Source organism: Salmo salar, chromosome ssa01 (assembly GCF_905237065.1).
Source record: "Salmo salar chromosome ssa01, Ssal_v3.1, whole genome shotgun sequence".
Lineage (NCBI taxonomy): Eukaryota > Metazoa > Chordata > Actinopteri > Salmoniformes > Salmonidae > Salmo > Salmo salar.
Window position 1 is genome coordinate 52,677,293 of NC_059442.1, and position 14,930 is coordinate 52,692,222.

The following is a 14,930-nucleotide window of genomic DNA, read 5'->3' on the forward strand; positions in this document are numbered from 1 at the left end:
GTGTCCTTCAGGAATTAGCCCACTCAACCCTATAGGAAATAGAGAAATGTGTGGAGAAACATAAAGAGATACTGTACAAAATCAAATAAAATGTTATTTCTCACATGCTTCGTAGACAACAGGTGTAGACTAACAGTGAAATGCTTACTTACGAGTAGGTCCATTTCCAACAATGCAGAGTTACAGATAAGATTAAAAAATGTAATAAAAACGATGCGGTATGAAGCAGCGAGAATGTGAATGAATATACCGGCATGAATATAGTTAAGAGAAATAGTGGGAGAATGAGTGTCTTAATGTGTGTGCTAATAAAATAGACAGGGATAGTTAGTGTAAGAGAGAGAGAGAGAGACCAACCCCCTGAATACAGCAAGCCAAGTGTCTGCTGTATGCCCACTAGATTTACAGAGCAGCTTTTATCAGATCAAGGCAGCGAGAGAGTGGAGAGGAGGAGAAAGAAGAGAGAAAGAGAGAGAGAGAGAACACAGAGCAAGATATTGTAGTTTAAGAGAGAGGGACAGGGAGCAGACAGTTTAAACAAAAGGACAGACTTCCAGCGCAGCAGCCAGCAGCAGCAGAGGCAGCATACTGATCCTCCACACAGTAACCTAGCTGTCCAGCCTGCCCCCCAGCCTGACCTCTCTCCACCCCAGCAAACAGCTGTCCAGCGACAGGAGAAAGAGAGGGGGGGGGCTCGACACACCAGGGAGCAGAAGGAGAGGATCCCACTCGTCCCATCCCACTGCAGCCTGCACTAAAAACGTCTCGAGCTGTGGCTAGGAAAGCAGACAGACAGATAGACAGACAGGCGCAGGTGCTGCAGACGGCAGTCATAGGGTAGGAGGAGACTACAGTTCCAGAGAGGAATAGCTAGCTCGAGCTTCAGCCAGCACCAGTGAGTCCAGGAACCACACGCTACACACACACCTCTTCAGCAGTCAGCACTAGGACTGAAGACCTTCAGGAGGACAGTGGACACCTCCTTCTGGCACGAACCAGGAGCTCATCCCAGGAATTACAAAAGGTGAGGGAAAAGTGGGTTTTAGACTTTTTAGTTTGTAATGTGTAGGATATTTCTGGCATTGTATCATGTACAGTGATTTGGTACATTCTGGTAAAACCTTCAATGGGACTAAGTATTCAAATGGACAATGTTGCTGTTAACTTGGTTCACCTTCACTGTTGGATGTCTTGCCTCAGTAGGCACTTAACCCGAATTGCTCCTGTAAGTCTGTCTGGATAAGAGCATCTGCTAAATGACTAAAATGTAAATGAATACGGGTCATTGAGTTTGTAGTTGATGGGTTAGTGGTCAGGTTCTATTATATGTTTGAACTGTGATGATTGGTGTTCAGTTACGGATATAAAGAGTGCAGGGGTAAGTTATGTCCAGAAAATGTTATTGCACTACACAACAAGGGGCGAACAGTTAAGGGCAACCTGACACCATCTCTTTTGTTCCTGGAGGGGACATTTTAAGCCAGGCAACACATTTCTGACATGTTCTACTGATATGTAGAGCTTTGCTTTGCGTTAATCTCACGAGTGAACAGATTTGGAGAGGTTTCCGCTGGGTGTTTGGAGGGATTTCAGAATATCTAGCCCAAAAAAGACTCCACTCATCACATTGCCAGTGAGTGGTTGTGTTGACATTCCCTTCATGTCTTTTCTGCTTTGATATGGTTTCCTGCCAGGCCCTGCCAAGTACAACTGAGCAGAGAGCAGAACCCATGCTAGCGGGTGGCACGGGGTAATCGCTGAGGGCTGGTGTGGAGGGGCAAAGAGGAGGGGAGAATCAGACAGAAGAAACACTACTCTGCATTCTACTACACTCCCAGCCACACCAGGCCCCAAGAGGAACAACTGCCTATAATTGAGGTTTCTATATGTGACAAAACAGTTCAAACCAATTCTCTCTGAGTGTCCTCTAAGGGATACCATTACCATCTGCTGTTGTATGCCCTGGTTCTTTTTTTAATCGCGGCCCAAATGAGATGGTTGTTTGTCTATTCATGGTCATGTCAGAATTTAAAGGGTTAAAGGTTAGAATTTAAAAAACAGTCCAACATACATACTGTACATCAACATGTATAACTCATTTTTTCAAAACTCCATGTTCAGTGAAGAAGAAGAAACCCTGAAATCCCAGTAATGCTAGTATTAGACAATCATTTGCTTGAAGGATGGATGGTGATGGTTTCATTTTTTTTTTAAGAAGGGCAATGGCTTAAATAGGTAAAAATGTGAGTCGAAGTGTGAGCAGCCTCAATGCTTAACTGTAGGCCTCTCTAGCTCCGCCACCCATGTGATGCATTTCTGTGTACAGTGAGACCAAACTGCAAAGTGTCATGATAGGCACTTGTCTAGACCAGGCCTGGGCAACTCCAGTCCTCGGGAGTCTGATTGGTGTCACACTTTTGCCCCAGCCCCAGCTAACACACCTGACTCCAATAATCACCTAATCATGATCTTCAGTTAAAAATGCAATTAGTTTAAATCAGGTGTGTTTGTTAGGGATGGGGGGAAAAGTGTGACACCAATCAAGCCCCCGAGGATTGGAATTGCCCAGGCCTGGTCTAGACTACAGCATGTTTACACAAGCTCTAATAATAAGATGACCCAGATAGTCACATGACTTCATTGGCGGTCTACATCTCCGAAACAGACTGTCGTGAGGAGGCGAGAGATGTGGTCCATAACAGGACCCCACGGCCCTCACCCCCCAAAATCATCTGTCCATTACCCAGAACCCTCAGCGCTTCCCTAGTCTACTACAACCTTCTCTGCTTACAATAGCTAACACCGCTCAACTGAGCCTTACATTGCATTCCCCATCATGCCTGTAATGAACCCAAACCAGTTCTAATAGGCTGGAGCTGCTCCAACTCCCCATCCTGCCTACACAGATACAGACAGCTGACCCAATGACACCAAAGCTTTATTTGCCACTCTCGATGATTGGACCGGTGCTCAGCGACCACTTGTGAGGAAGTCGCCAGCAGATCCCCCTCCCCCCTCCTTCCCCGGAGTTGTAAATGAAAACCCATGATCGCATTCTGCAGTGGCGTCGCGGCGGGCCCGAGGCTGGCAACGTACACGTGCCGCACTCATTGCTCCTTTTGGGCCCTGTTCCAAAAGTAGAGTGTGAATCTGGCCCTTGGGTAGGAGTTAGACCAGTATGCACCTGCTCAACTTCTAACACCCACCAGAGACAAAGATTTATTCATGGGGTCAGCAGGCCAAGGGGTTGCTCATGGGCATTCTAATCTGATTTCCTCTTTAACTGCCGTTGGATATCAGCCTACTGTGGCTAATCATGGGAAAACTGAGAGTTAAGCAAGAGAATGTGTTCTCATTTGCTTGATTGAAAAGCTTGATTGACAAATGGAATTGCAGAAGTTTGGCACATTTAGGATAGCATTACAGATTTATTTCCCTCCTGTGAAGTTGTCATGTCCTTAAGTTTGTTTGTACCAGAGATGTTGTAATTTAGGACAATTTTCACAACCAGTGAAAGTTCAGTTTAAATATTTATATCAGATATTTTTGCTTTTATACAGCTTGAGTCCGCTATTGGTTGTCCTCTTGGGAAAACAGAGTTAACTGACTGAGCTGAATACCACTTCCTTTTTAATTTACTAGTGACCTCTGACATGCCAATAATGACTGCCAAATGCAGCCAAACTCCACTCCACCGCGAGGATGATCAGTTTGAAGGTCCTCCGCTTTCCCTATACCAGCTGACACCTCACGGGCCACAGCTGGCAACCTTGATTTAGATGCATAACGGATGTCTCTCTATGCTATCGGGTGTCTCTCTATCTATACTATCAATAGTCTAACTCGGTAGAAATATACTGCCAAGACAAATTCCCTCTTGGCCAGCAATGAGAAATGTGGCTTTGCGGAGGATTTCTACAGAGTTATACTACTGATTTCAAAACAACATGATCATCCATCATAAAACATCAGCAATGCATTTCCCATGACACTTGAGAAAAGCAGATCTGTATTCCATCTGCACAGACCCAGCAGGTGGTCTGGCTTTGGGCAGTCCAATGATCAATAAGTATGGCAGACTGTAGTTGCCTTAGCCAGTGACCTTATTCTGCAGTGTGGGACTCTAATTTAAGGCAGATAACGTGGCTGTAGCTGCAATCACAGCACAGAGCACATACATTGGACCGAACCCATGAGAGGAAGGGTTTAGGATTTGGAGGTTTGCCTGTGCTTTTCTCTGACTTCCTATTGGAACCCAATTCCCAGCTGCAGTGAGCTTTCAAGGTCAAATGGAAAAGAGCAGTATGGAGAGATGGAGAGAAAAGGAGGGAGGGAAAGGTAGTCAGATGCTATGCGAGGCAGGGGATCTTTGTTTTTTCTTTTCTGTTCCTTCAAAGAAACACTGCAGGAGTGTTTTTCTGACAGTCTGCTATTCATCTTTCTCCGTCTTTCTTGCTCACTCGCTCCCAGTCAGACGCACAGTAAACAAAACACACTCTCCTTCTCGCACATGGAGCTTTTTCAAATCGGCTTGCTATCTCTCCTGAGCCTAGTCAAGCAAACACTGGCACTCACTCCAACACTCACTTGCACACTGCTCTTAAGAGAGCAGTGCTGCCGTACAGACCCACTCACAGATATTTCTGCATCCTTCCACACTGCTTGTCATGTCTAAATATAGAGCCACGGTGCTTGTCAAGTGGCAAGTTTATTTGTGTTGCAATGCCCACCTCCTCCCCAGTGAGAACATTCTCTGAACCACTTCACATAGCCTAGCATACTGTATGTTCAGTTTTTGGGCCCTTTTGTGTTGTTTGAGGAAGTAATGCATGGCCATTGTTGTATTAGACGTAACGGGAAGTAATTTGGTACAAAAAAACATTGACATTATCGCTTAGATGAGCAATGGTGGGATCCTCATTTATCTAGTCTCGTGCACCAAGTGGCTGCTGTTGAAAGAGACTGTTGTATCTGTTGTCTTCAATGTTATACTGGCATCTGGTCTGCAATTCAGACTCAAACACCATGCCAGGTGTCCATGGCTGTCCCCACTAAACATGTACAATGGATAAATGGAGCTAGCTTACTTGGTGAGCCTCTGATAAGGATTGTGCCTTTCTGTTGGACGCAGTGTGTCCCATTGGGGTAGGCTGCACGCAGCTGGAATGTGGATGCTTTCTCAGTCAAACATTTTTTTGGGTGGACTTGGCCGCCCAGGCACTTTTGTGCAGCGGTGCACTCTGTCAGTGAAGGTCACTGCCGACAAACCTCTCACAAGTAAATATGTCTATAAATGGGCAAGCACTCTCTCACTCTATCTACTCCCTACTCTGTATTGCTCCCTCTTCTCCCTACCCCCTTCATCTTAGCCGCTTCCCCTCCTCCTCCTCAGTGTATTTTTCACTTTCTTTGTGCATGCTAGATTCTGTCAAGTGCCACAAAGTTTTCCCCTTGATCAATTCCTCCTCAACGTGTGTTACTGCAAGTAGAGCAAAATCATGTGCGAACATTGCAACACATTCAACTTCTAAGCAAACAATTGAAAAAAAATCTACAGTAACACCTCTTGACAATGATGATTATCCTGATGCTTTGGAGGCTTATCACACCAGGCACAAGCTGGCTGAATCAACATTGTGTCCACGTACACATGCATACACACACTCGCATTCAAACGCACACGCAGACACATACACACATGTAAATAGTGCCAGACAGCCACACATATGCATACAGTAAGCCTTGCTGTTTTGATTTTTGTTGTCCTTGATGTCTTTTGTTTTTGCATCGTTGTTTTCTGTTGTTGCTTTCCTTTTTTTTGTCTTTTTTTCTATCTTGTTATTTTTGTTGGTTGTTGGCCCATTGGGTCGGTGGTGGTTTTAGAAGGCCAGCATCCCGGAGTCGCCTCTTCACTGTTGACGTTGAGACTGGTGTTTTGTGGGTACTATTTAATGAAGCTGCCAGTTGAGGATTTGTGAGGCATCTGTTTCTCAAACCAGACACTCTAATGTACTTGTCCTCTTGCTCAGTTGTGCACTGGGGCCTCCCACTACTCTTTCTATTCTGGTTAGAGCCAGTTTGCTCTGTTCTGTGAAGGGAGTAGTACACAGTGTTGTACGGGATCTTCAGTTTCTTGGCAATTTCTTGCAAGGAATAGCCTTCACTTCTCAGAACAAGAATAGATTGACGAGTTTCAGAACAAAGTTCTTTGTTTCTGGTCATTTTGAGCCTGTAATCGAACCCACAAATGCTGATGCTCCAGATACTCAACTGGTCTATGGAAGGCTCGTTTTATTGCTTCTTTAATCAGAACAACAGTTTTCAGCTGTGCTAACATAATTGCAAAAGGGTTTTCAAATGATCAATTAGCCTTTTAAAATGATAAACTTGGATTAGCTAACACAACGTGCCATTGGAGCACAGGAGTGATGGTTGCTGATAATAGTCCTCTGTATGCCTATGTAGATATTCCATTAAAAATCTGCTGTTTCCAGCTACAATAGTAATTTACAACATTATTTTTGTCTACACTGTATTTCTGAACAATTTGATGTTATTTTAATGGACAAAAAATGTGCTTTTCTTTCAAAAACAACAACATTTCTAAGTGACCCCAAACTTTTGAACGGCAGTGTATATATATATATATATGTTGTTGATTTAATGTTAATTTCAAGTTAGTTAACTCAACCAAATGTAAATCAAAACTAGACGTTGAACTGACTTACGTCTGTGCCCAGTGGAATGCCTGGTATTTTGGTTAATATTACAATTGAAGCAGAACATCCAGCGTATCAAAGTAAAAACAAAACACCTCAATCTCTCCTCTGACAATTTGCTCTCCTAACTCCTTCTTTCCCTCTTTCTGAGCATCACTTCAACACCCCCCCCTTTCTATCTTGGTGCGTGTCTGGGCAGTAGCTCTCTCCTCCATCGCCTGCCCTGCCCTGATCCTACTAAAGCCCCTTCACATCACTTTAACCAATCTGCAGTCCAGCTGTTCCATATTAGCACGTGCAGAAGGGTAGAAGGAGGGAGCCTTGGGGGGCCTTGTGAGGATCTGAGTAGAGGGGCCTGAGCCCGGGCTTCAGTTCAGCAGGTCTAACCCTCGAATCAGATGCAGGGGGTTGAGGGGAACTGGGGATGAAAACGTTCCGTGCTTGTCCACAATTTCTTTTGGGTCTTGTGATGGTAACTTTATATTGTAATCAGAATAGGGATTGACATGAAGTGTAGATTATTATTGACAGATCAGTAAGATGTATAAATGTGTCAACAATGCGACTCAGTTTGTATTGTGAATATTGAATTTTAATGTAAAATGTAACATTGACTCACGCCTCTTGGCATAAAACATACCCCATATTTTACTAGGGAAAACTGTATAAAATATCTGATCTCCTTTTGTTCTCTTTCTATCTTCAGAAAAGTGGCCTGTTGACCACTCTGCAACCTGATAGACAACACTGGTGAGAACTTGGACTCCTGCTCAACTTGGATTTCCTGATTAATGACACAAAGATCGAACCTATCTTCGGAGCAGGCAAAGACAACACAGCCATTTCATTGAGAATGTAATTCCACCATCTCCGCAGGGAGACCTTGTGTTCAGTGTGAAGTTCTTCACCAAAGCTAACATTCTAGGAGTGTTCTCCTCTCTTTGTCCTTTATCTCTGAGCTCTATTCGACAGTGACCACCATGCCTGCCAAAGCACCCATCTACCTGAAGTCCACCAACAGCAAGAAAGGCAAGAAGTGTCGTCTGAGGGACATCCTGTCCCCAGACATGATCAGTCCACCGCTGGGGGACTTCCGCCACACCATTCACATCGGAAAGGGCGGCGAGAGGGATGCCTTCGGGGACATGTCCTTCCTCCAGGGGAAGTTTGAGCTCCTGCCTGGGAAAGGTGAGGTGTTCCGTCCGCAATACGGCGTCCATAACGAGTTCCTGCGGGCCAACAGTGCATCTGATGCCCAGTTCACCGAGACGCCCTCTCCTGTTCTGAAGAACGCCATCTCGCTCCCTTCAATCGGGGGGTGCCAGGCCCTCACCTTGCCCCTCCTCTCCACCAATATGTTCTCAATGCCCGTTAAGGAACCACTGGATGACATGGTAGGGCGGGTTCCTACCCCTCCCCTAGGGGGCCCAGATGGGACTGATAAACTGGAGATCCTGGAGATGGAAACCATGTTGTGTTCCATTGAGGTCTTAAGCAGCAACCACACCAAACCTCCTACAGAGGTCATATCCAAACCAGACGTCCTGCTGGATCTGATAGAGAAACCAGAGAACCCAAAGACAAAGAAAGTCTTCAAAAGCAATTATGAAAATTATAATATTGAAAACGGTTATGAAAAGCCTACACCAACCTATTACATTAATGGCAACAGCAATGGCACCTGCAATGGTAATGGTGGCTTCAATGGGAACAGCAATGGCATCTTCAATGGTAACGAAGGCTTCAACGGCAACGGCAACTGCAACGGCTTTGGAAGCTTTAACAATGACATTACCCTCTGCTATGAGAAAGCACTCTCTGACTGCAATGGAGACTGGGTAGACAGGGACAGCGGGGTGGATGAGGGGCGCATTTGCGACATTGACTTTGAGTTCTGCAATGACAAGAGGGTGTCACAGGATTCCATCTCCCACATCACTGGTTCCCTTTTGTCACTTGAACTTGATTTGGGCCCATCCATTCTTGATGATGTACTCAACATCATGGGTGACCCCAAGGTAAAGAGACCTTGAGCAATGCTAAGGCTAGTGAGTTGAAAGGGAAATAGAACTTAAGAGAGAACTATGAGAAAAGACTCACCAACCTGTCAAAATATTGTCCATGGCATGTGGATATTATTGTGATGGAAATGAACTTCAGTATGCAGCGCTGCTTATGCCTTTATTTTCTGAAATACGTTTCTGTCTTAGCTTCCTTAGGGTTTCAATGCTTTTTCTGTTTGTGCGTTGTGCTACAGGCAGGAGAGATGCATGCGCTGTTGAATTACAACTAAACCCCAGCCTATTTTGCAATCTATTTTTGTGTTTTTTTGTGTTCTTATCCCGGCTTTAGCTGTAGATAAAAAAAAGTAGTTAATGCTTTGATACACAATCTAAAGCTCTGTTTCTCAATATCTAAATATAATGCATCTTGGTGACTTTTAATGTGTTTATCAAAGCACTATTTTGTTTGTCACATGACCATTTTATTAACAAAACTACAAAGATCCTATGCATACTATACAGTACTTGTGTTTTTGTTATATAGCGTTACTAAATAAAATGTGTCCTTTTCCCCCCTACATTTTTTCAAAAGAGTGAAATAATTTGTGATTTAGCAGAGTTGTATCCTTGGTGGTATGAGAACTTTCAGAGGAAAAGACAGAGGTTTGAGATAGAGAGTAAAGGCGATAGGCCTACACAGTACAGTACACTTCAGTACAGGTAAAAAGCAAGAAGGCGTGAGGAGAGAAATGCAAAACTGAAACAGACCGAGACAGTGGAAAAGAGAGAAGAAGGACAGAATGGCTTTCTTTCTCGCCTTCTGGCATTCTTTACATTCTCCTTAACTGCCATGCGGTGGGAGCACTTGTGGGAGAGCACTCCTTGATCTGCTCAACCAGGCGCCTGCTTCTTTTGTTTGCGTGCGGACGGCACAAGCAGAGGAGGGGTCTTTAAAATTCCCTACATTCCAGCAATGGAGCACATGCATCTAGGAGCGGGCATAAATCAGCTGTTTAGAGTTGAAGGGGCTTTAAACCCACCCATCAATCAGTGTATAGTGGCGTTGGGATTGTAAAAATCTCTCCGCCTACCCACAGGCAAACTATGTTCAGTACAAAGAGATGGATGGCCACTCACCTCTGTCTAGCTACAATAAAGGAGGTGTTGGTGTAGCAGTGTTGAGGCAACAGTCTGAAAGGGTAAGACAGCCACTCTCTAACCGGCATAGGACCCTTTCAGAAAACATAGATAAGTCCAGCCACAATAATACCCATTTTTCACAAGCTACATCCCATTCCCATATTATTGTGTTTGTTTTAGAAAGTTCATTTCACATGCAAGTTCTGAGTTCGGTTTGCTTTCATATATGTAGAGAAATAACTAGAGGTGATAAACCTCCACCAAATGGTCGGGAGACCTCAATATGTCCGTAAACAACAATGTAAAACCTGGTCGGGGGCGGCGGTGTCTCGTGCTTGGCTGAACCAGATGTGAGGAGGAACAAATTTCGAGGAGGAACAAAAATGAATGTGGTAGCTAGCAGATGCCCTGACCAGTGGAAATTCCTTGGATGAATTGTAAAGAGTTTGCTTATGTCACTTCTGTAGTTTGGAGCACAACTTCTGAGCACTGACTAGTAATGGTTATCATGCTGCTGAGGAAGAGGTAATGACTGTGTTTATAATGGTACATCATTGAGTTGATGACAGTCTTCAGAGGACAGTCGGGTAACCATACATGTGAACACTGCTGTTTTTAAAAGGTGCTGTGGCTGTAGTATGTTGTGTAACACTGCATGTACAAAACATTAGGATCACCTTTCTAATATTGAGTTGCACCCCCTTTTGCCCTCAGAACAGCCTCAATTCATCGGGGCATGGACTCTATAAGGTGTTAAAAGCGTTCCATAGGGATGCTGGCCCATGTTGATGCCAGTGCTTCCCACATTTGTGTCAAGTTGGCTGGATGTCCTTTGGGTCTTCTTGATACACACAGGAAACTTTTGAGCATAAAAAAACGCAGAGCGTTGTGGTTCTTGACACACTCAAACTGGTGCGCCTGGCATCTACTACCATACCCCGTTCAAAGGCACTTAAGCTTTTGTCTTGCCCATTCACCCTCTGAATGGCACACATACACAATCCATGTTTCAACTGTCTCAAGGCTTAAAATCCTTCTTTAACCTATCTCCTCCCCTTCATCTGGGCTCCTGAGTGGTGCAGCAGTCTAGGGCACTGCATCTCAGGGCAAGAGGTGTCACTACAGTCCCTGGTTTGAATCCAGGCTGTATCACATCTGGCCGTTATTGGGAGTCCCATAGACGGTGCATAATTGGCCCAGCGTCATCCGGGTTTGGCTGGGGTAGGCCATCATTGTAAATAAGAATTAGTTCTTAACTGACTTGCCTAATTAATAAATAAAACAAATAATTATCAGAGGTTCTTTTGACGTCCTCAAACACAAAATACTGAAAACTTCTTTAGTTTGGCTGTAATGTGTTATAAAATGTTCCTTTTATATATTGTTATTATTTCCATTCTGATGCTTTCAAATGTTATGTGAGATGTTCTATTTGTGTGTTTGTGGGATTGTTCAAGTTTGTTGTCTTGTTGTGAAGCCTTGTACAGCTTCTGGCCTTGACCATGTTGCGTATCGGTCAGTGAGGTGCAGGGTGAGGCTGAGGGCTTTCAATTGTCATTTTGTCGTTCATCATAAAATCTTATTCACTACATTGTACGATTTTTCATCTCAACTACGAGCCTCAGATAACCTGTACTGCCTGTCTCAATCCCCAAATTGCCAACTCTCTGTGCTGGTCTACCCAAAAATCATACAATAAGAATAGAGAATGCAAGGGATTGTACTTCTTTGTATAGAAGATGGAAAATAGCCTTGTTGGACTGTGTTTTATGACCAGGGGGGTCCAGGGCCAAGGTCAGTTCCTGTTGACCTGGATCAACCCAGGGTTCAATTCTCTACTGCTACAGCTGCTATTCCTCAACGCCTATGTATTTCAGGCTTCTATCACGCACCAAATGGAAACATTTAGCATGTGATACACCCACAGACATATTACAAAATATAACAACATCCCTACTTGTTTCTCACTTGCTTCTCTGGCTCCATCTTGAATTCACTGCCTGTTTTCCAGCTCAGACTCAATGCCTTTGAAATTCAATTACTACAAAGGTTTGGCCCAAACGTAGTTATTTTCCATGCTTTCACAGTCATTAGTGCTGGGGAAAAGGCAGGGTTCTAATTGGTTTATCCTTATTAGTGACACTCCAGAAGGAGAGAGAGGCGACGCGGACGTTGGCAGACTATGCACTTCCTTGTGCCCTGTAATTTCCCCCCCGTTGGTGTGTCGGTCAGTCGCTTGACAAAACCAGCAAATACTTCATTACTAAATTCTATTTTCTATGACTTTGGTGGCGTGGGTTGGCAAAGTGGTAACAATAAGACGCCTGACGAAAAGGGAGGACCTTAACTGGAAAAAATATGTTTATTCACTTTCCTGTTACATGGAATTCTACAAGGAAACACAAACAAATAAAGTAGTTCCTAGCCATATTTTCAAACATATTACACACTCCCTACAGGGAGGTATTAGCCATGGGCAGCCAAGATCATGGATCAGTAAGGTACCGTAAACATTCCACCCTAAGTTGAAGTGGCTAAACTATAAATATACTACTGAGCTTGTTTTCGCAAAAAATGTTCTCGTTCATCACGAGAGTTGATAAATCGTTCAGGTGTTTCTCAAGAAACTGTCTCTCGCTTCAAATACCCCAACAGAACATTTGAGATCATGGGAGTCCAGCTCTCACATGTTTCTGTTTCCTGGACTAAGGTGAAGCTGTCAGGTTTCAGGATGAATAAGCTTTGGCCCGTGGGCCAGGAGTGCCAAAGAAAGCATAACTCAAACCCAGGCAAATTTTTCCACCCCCGCTCAGACAGAGCCCGGAATAATGTATGCAGTGTCTTTCACATAGAAGTGTTACTTATGGAGCCCCTCATAGTGGTTTTCGCACTAGGCAAATAGAGGGACATTTCCCTGCTCACTGGACCGCCGAGGAGAAAGCAGAGGCGCGGTCAGGAGGATAAAGGTATTCTTGTCTTCCCCTCACTGCTCTCCCACAACATCGAGCAAAACATGACCGCTTTCCGTCCACCCAGAAAGGAGAGCAAGAGTAAATGTCCTGCTAGGCTTATCTTAAAAATAAACATGAGTGTTATTGTTGTTGCGTAAGAAGGAGATATGATTTCTTGTCGAGGGAAAAAGTGGAGGGAATACCAGGTTTGATGCCTGGATTAAGCCCCCCAGCAATAAGTGGAGCTTTATGGGAACATTTATTTTGGGATGCTGTGCACAGAGGCAGGGATCAAGTGTTCTCCCCAAACCTGCTGAATCTGCCGCTTGGAATGGAACCCAGCTCACCTTAGACAGAAGGGGGAAAAAATGCGAGACCGTGGAGTACTTACTTTGCCTGAGGGGCACAAACATTGCGGCAGGAGAGAGTGACGCAGAGCAGACTACAAGCAGGCTCACACGCAGTTTGGTCTCCGGGGCCTGCATACTTCAGATCTGCCGTGTTAACGGTTGTTTGCTACCATTTCCATGGTGAGGGAGGTTCGTGTCTGTAGCACGTGGAGACTGAAGCCGAGGAGGAGGCAGAGGGCAAAGGTCAAGATTTGAAGCGCAGGACAGTGTCAGATCGTTGGGAGAATGACGGGAACAAGACGAGACTGTAGTACCTCACTGTGTGTTCAGCCCTCAGTCCTCTCAAGCCGTAAATACGTTTATAACTGTTAGCTTGCATGTGGTTAACCCTAAAGGTCTATGTTGGTGTCTTATTTTGAGGGAGAGTTTGTTCATTAACGTGTTACCACTGCATTTGTGAAGTTTGAACTTAGTGGACAACATAAATCATAGGTAATGTAGAGTAATACATTGATGTACAGTACTTTAAAAGAGGGCATGATGTACATTCAGGTACAGTTAAGAGGAGTGACTGGTACTTTATTGGCTTCATATACATGTTTCTATGCCCCAGAGTTCAGCCTGCATTCATAGACAGACAGACACAGTACTGTACAGTATTCGGCTGTACTGTCAGCTTAGTGATTAATACAGAAAAGCCTTCATGAGACAGGACACATGCAGGGGCCCGAACCCAAAAGTCTGCAGAGCTTGCCAGTTAATCTCCTTAATTTATGACATCCCTCACACTGAAAACATCATGAATTATTCAGTCATCCCACTCCCGACAGAATGCATGCAATAGTGACAAAATCTTACATGTAAAATGTATGCACAGGACTCATAATCATTAAGCGTCTCACAGTAGGAGCTCTGATCTAGGATCAGTTTTGCCTTGATCTGCCAACTTCTGTCTGTATCGTCTGAAAAGTTTGGACTAATCACTACATAGGTAAAGGTGATTCTCTCACCAACGTGTACATGTCGGTTGTTTTTGCTCTCGGATGTCCACAAGCCTCACAAGACTAGTCTGAAGGTAGCCGGTACCAGTTTCAAATCAAATCAAATTGTATTTGTTACATACACATGGTTAGCAGATGCAGTAATATCTAACAAGTAATCTAACAATTCCCCAACAACTACCTAATACACCCAAATCTAAAGGGGTGAATGAGAATATGTACATGTAAGTATATGGATGAGCGATGGCCGAGCGGAATAGGCAAGGTGCAATAGATTGTATAAAATACAGTATATACATGTGATATGAGTAATGTAAGATATGTAAACATTACTAAAGTGGCATTATTTAGAGTGACATTGTATAAAGTGACTAGTGATCCATTTACTAAAGTGAGCAGTGATTGGGTCTCAATGTGGGCAGCAGCCTCTCTGAGTTAGTGATTGCTGTTTAGCAGTCTGATGGCCTTGAGATAGAAGCTGTTTTTCAGTCTCTCGGTCCCAGCTTTGATGCACCTGTACTGACCTCGCCTTCTGGATGAATGGAGTAAATGTGGAGATAGTTTAGTGCATAAAATAAGGGTTTAAAATAGTTTCCTGATCTTTCTTATATCTCTCCGATATAGGACAGACACCTCAGAACAAACTTCCTTTAAAAATATTTGGACTATCTGTTTATCCACATATGAAGCTGTTATTCAATGCGTTTCTATGGGCTAATAGCAGTAAGGCCAAATTCTGTTTCATCAAATAATTGTTTTATAAACT

The 14,930-nt window shown here is 44.0% G+C and overlaps 1 protein-coding gene across 2 annotated transcripts; it reads left to right on the plus strand.

Moving 5' to 3' along the window:
- Positions 1–522: 522 nt before the first annotated feature.
- Positions 523–9,300, plus strand: LOC106604835 (cdc42 effector protein 3). Of its 2 annotated transcripts, XM_014199894.2 has the most exons (3): positions 523–1,024; positions 1,695–1,878; positions 7,426–9,300. In XM_014199894.2, exon 3 carries the CDS (start codon positions 7,700–7,702, stop codon positions 8,750–8,752), a length of 1,053 nt encoding a protein of 350 aa, XP_014055369.1. In that variant the 5' UTR covers positions 523–1,024; positions 1,695–1,878; positions 7,426–7,699; the 3' UTR covers positions 8,753–9,300. The 2 variants fall into 2 exon arrangements, with proteins under 2 accessions (XP_014055369.1, XP_014055359.1); XM_014199884.2 differs by lacking the exon at positions 1,695–1,878.
- The last annotated feature ends 5,630 nt before the right edge of the window (positions 9,301–14,930 follow it).